At 35.3% G+C, this 4,507-nt stretch overlaps 1 protein-coding gene across 1 annotated transcript in view; it reads left to right on the top strand.

Annotated features, from left to right (window-relative positions):
* LOC107631726 (transmembrane 9 superfamily member 1) overlaps positions 440-4,507 on the top strand; it is a gene marked incomplete in the record, with an annotated part of 5,642 nt that continues 1,574 nt past the window's right edge. The window contains 10 exon segments of the mRNA XM_016335264.2: positions 440-656; positions 1,968-2,166; positions 2,251-2,355; positions 2,848-2,865; positions 2,983-3,080; positions 3,262-3,414; positions 3,542-3,676; positions 3,789-3,955; positions 4,128-4,222; positions 4,346-4,507. Of these exon segments, the coding sequence (XP_016190750.1) occupies positions 570-656; positions 1,968-2,166; positions 2,251-2,355; positions 2,848-2,865; positions 2,983-3,080; positions 3,262-3,414; positions 3,542-3,676; positions 3,789-3,955; positions 4,128-4,222; positions 4,346-4,507 (1,219 nt within the window).

Raw genomic sequence — 4,507 nt, 5'->3', positions numbered from 1 at the left:
ACGAATAAATGACTCAATAAAATAAATATTTACTTTTCAAAAAAATATTTCTTTTTGTTAATCGAACCAGAATTACCAGATAAAATCATAAAACTGAAAATAATTTAGAAAAAGAAAAATCAAAGCTACAAAATTTGCCAAGTTTTTTTTTTTTTTCGGTGAATAATTTGCCAAGTTTTAAGTTTTAACCCTTTTCTTTAGGATTGCAGGTGGAGGGCCCAAAATGTAAACATGGCCCGTAAGAATAAGGCGAGAAGTAAACAGACAGAAAAGCCTAATGCGATTTACCGAAAAATTTTAAAGCCCAATCTGGAAACTCATACCTGAAATTCATAAAAAAAATTAACATCTACGTTCTTCTCTTCTCTTTATTGAAACGTTTCGCCAATTGCATCAATTCTTCAATCCTCAACAAAACAACGTTTTTTTTTTTTTTAATAATACTAAACTAAATATACTGTGTTGTGTTTGTGTGAGACTTGTGTGTCTGTGTTTCTCTCTCCAAGTCTTCTCCCCCAATCTGAGAGGTTCCGAGATCCGAACCCTCTCTCACTCTCTCTCCTTCCACCATGTCCTTCTTCCAATCCCGATCCATTTTCTTCTTCTTCCTCTCTCTCTTCCTTTCTTCAGCGTTTGCTTCCGAATCAGATCACAAGGTAAATCCCTTAGCTTTAAAATTTTCTCTTTGAATTGTGTGCTAGGTTTGTTTCAGAATGTAAATGGTTATGGGTGTTGTATCTTTTAGATCTCAACTAGGTTTTTTGTGTTTGCCTGCTGCCGTGCATTTTGTGCTTGTGATTAATGCATGTTAGGGTCAATGCTGAGCATTTTCATTGCTTATAGGATTCAATTTAACTTGTTATCCCACCAATGGTACTATCATTAATTGATGTTTTCAGGTATTTCCTGATGTGATTGGATATAAAATTAAGCTGATTACTTTTATCATGTACATGCTTAATGCTTCCAGAGTAGTGGTTTGACAACTCTTCATGATTTGCCTCATTCTTTTTGTAACGATGGAATGTAACGCTGAGCTAGGCGGCTAATGTGTTAGTTCAGCATGTAGCAATTGTTTGGTTTCCATTTGAGAATAGACTTAAGGAAGAGGTATAGAGGTGTGAGGTGAGGTTGACTTGGCTGATTATTAATCTCCAAGATATAGTTTCTTATCAATTGTTTTTTATTTGACTCAAGGATGGATGAGTGCTATAGAGCATCTGCTGAATTTCGACATGTTTCTGTTGTTAGATTTAGTCATAGTTTGTACACATAATGGCAGTATAGAAGCAAAATAGTTTTGTTCTTCTGCTCTATCCGTGGATATATTTTCAGTATTTAGGGAAACTGACAACCCTATTTATTTTCTTTACTTATGTTGTCTGGTAATGATATTTCAGAATTGAAAATGTATAAATGGGAAAGATTGATTTGAAAAGAGTTCAGTGTGTTAGGTTTTCTGGGGAACTAGATTTTATATGCCAGATTCTGTACTTATGTGACAGGTTTTTATTACTGGCCTAGTTTTGAATGTGCAGTACTTGTGATGTCTATTGGTTCGTGTAACAATAAAGTTACTTTATTCTCTGAATATATAAACCGTTAAATCTGGCTTTTAGCTCAGTTAAATTTTGGAATTTTAAAGCTAGAATTTGAGTTTGACATGTTGACTTGATTTAGACAGCCACAACATCATTCTATCATGTGTTCGTTGGAAGGTTTAAAATGTTAAGCCTCAAGCTACATTCTTCCAAACTTCCAATTTTCGGTGGCTTAAATATTTGTTTAGAAATCAACCTTAACTTGAGTAGTTAACTATTGTGCATTCAACCTAAGCTATAAATCCATTGAAATCTAAGTTTTTGTTACTCGTCCTAAGGGGTTTTATCATCTGATACATATATTCTTGCTCATAACTGTGAGTCAATGATTTCTATAATAGTAAGATGTATTTCATTTTATTGCAGTATCAACAAGATGAACAGGTTACCCTTTGGGTGAATAAAGTTGGTCCTTATAACAATCCACAAGAAACATATAATTATTACAGCCTCCCATTTTGTCATCCATCTAGTACTTCTGAAGCTGCACACAAGTGGGGTGGCCTTGGTGAGGTCCTTGGTGGCAATGAACTCATTGATAGCCAACTTGAGATAAAATTCCAGAGTAAGAAGGCTTCTGTTATTCCATTTATGTTATAGAAGAGCTGTCAGTGGCCAAACTAACATTAACAAATACTCCTGTATTCAGAACATGTGGAAAAGACTGTCTTCTGCCAGATAGCTCTGGATGAGGCAAAGGTTAAACAGTTCAAGGATGCTATAGAGAATAATTACTGGTTTGAATTCTTCATGGGTATGTTTTGCATTGTTTCTTGCACTCATTAATATGAAAACTGATAGCATGATTGTTTGTTCAAGACATGCCAGACGCTGGCAGAATCCATTGCTTGCTGTGGCATTAACTTGATCAATGACATAGCTAAAACACATTAACGAAGATATTATACATAAGCCACCAGAAAACACGTAAAACATGATAAACAAAGACTTGCGCGTACTGTTATATAATTACAGATTATTATCTTTGGAACTGGAGCGAGCAAATTAATGATTTTGTGTGAAGTAATTTATTAAGCATCTTTTAGTAACCTAAACATTAATAATTGAATTATTCTATAATGATTAAGATAATGATGTTAGTGAGGATTTGTTCTGCAGGTTTTCTCCTTATTGTTTATTTTTCATATCTTGATTTTCCTTTCCATTATTTCACTGACTAACTGACGTGCACTTGTTCTTTCCATGGTCATTGCTTTGGGATACTATGTGCTAAACACAAGTTCAGATGACCTTCCTTTGTGGGGTATGCCTAGAACAACCACTTCTTTCTTTTTCCTATATGTGATTTCTTGAGTTCGCATTTTATTTGTTAATCATTATCAATGATTCTTTTTTTTATCCCCCTCCCCCAATCTTTAAGGATATGTTGGTGAGCTACATCCTGACAAAAACAGTGATAATGGCAAGCATGTTCTCTACACACACAAGAATATTATAGTGAAATATAACAAAGATCAGGTCAGAATATTTTTTGACATCTAAGGGTGATTGGTTTCTATTTTCATTTTCATTTTTTCCCGGTGTTTTTTGTTCTCGGATTATGATGGAAAACTGAAAATAGTGAAAAACTATACTCTAAATTTATCTTGCGAGAAGTTCTGGTATGCATGAAGTGTCATATTTTGTTCTCGACTTGCAGATCATTCATGTCAATCTCACTCAGGATATACCAAAACCTTTGGAAGTAGGGAGACATTTGGACATGACATATGCTGTTAAATGGATTCCTACTAATATCACCTTTGGACGACGTTTTGATGTTTACCTGGACTATCCTTTCTTTGAGCATCAGGTTAATAAATGTCAACAGCTTTGTTTTAATAATTTCTATGATTGGTTATTTTCAATTGTTCTCATTGCTGTATAGATCCTAGTTTGGCCCTGCCTCTGAGAATTTTGCTCGTTTGGCCTTGTTCCAGATCCATTGGTTCTCCATTTTTAACTCTTTTATGATGGTCATCTTCCTTACTGGATTGGTGTCAATGATATTAATGCGAACTCTGAGAAATGACTATGCCAAATATGCTCGGGAAGATGATGATCTTGAAACTCTGGTGATAGTTTCTTCCCTTTTTTATGTTCTATGTATTTATGGAGGATGGAGTCTTCCTAGAAAAATCTGTAGATCTGATTGTAAAACTTTGGTCAATACTCGCATGTTTACAGGAGAGGGATGTTAGTGAAGAATCTGGCTGGAAACTTGTGCATGGTGATGTATTTCGCCCTCCTCGCGGTTTAGTTATTCTTTCCGCTGTTGTTGGCACAGGTGCCCAGCTTGCATTGCTGGTTCTTCTTGTCATCTTATTGGCTATTGTTGGGATGTTATATGTTGGGTATGTACGTGAAACTTGACTTCTTGGCAACGAATTTTACTTCATTAGTGTGTGCACAGCCTCCACTGCTATGGCATATTTTGGCTATTTGTTCATCATTCTGGTTTTGTCATAAAATTTATGTTTTTTGTCCCTTGTTATTAATTTCTTTCATTACCCATCTGTATCACAGGCGAGGAGCAATTGTCACAACCTTCATTGTGTGTTATGCTCTCACATCATTCATTTCTGGTTACGTAAGTGGGGGAATGTATTCTCGGAATGGGGGTAAGATCTTAGATTAAGCTGCTGCAGTTTTCTTTTCAAGATTGCTTGGGTCACTTTGTCTCGGCCTTCTCAATTTCTTAATTTTGTTTCTCTGATTATAACACTTTGTCATCTACTTGGTAGGGAAAAGCTGGATTAAATCAATGATTCTTACAGCTTCACTGTTCCCATTCATGTGCTTTGGAATTGGATTTATCTTAAACACAATTGCTATATTCTATGGGTCTCTAGCTGCCATCCCATTTGGCACAATGGTGGTGGTTTTTGTTATTTGGGCTTTTATCT

The sequence above is a fragment of the Arachis ipaensis genome, chromosome B03 (genome assembly GCF_000816755.2).
Source record: "Arachis ipaensis cultivar K30076 chromosome B03, Araip1.1, whole genome shotgun sequence".
Classification (NCBI taxonomy): domain Eukaryota; kingdom Viridiplantae; phylum Streptophyta; class Magnoliopsida; order Fabales; family Fabaceae; genus Arachis; species Arachis ipaensis.
The sequence above is the reverse complement of the archived record's forward strand: the minus strand, read 5'-3'. Positions and strand labels throughout refer to the sequence as shown.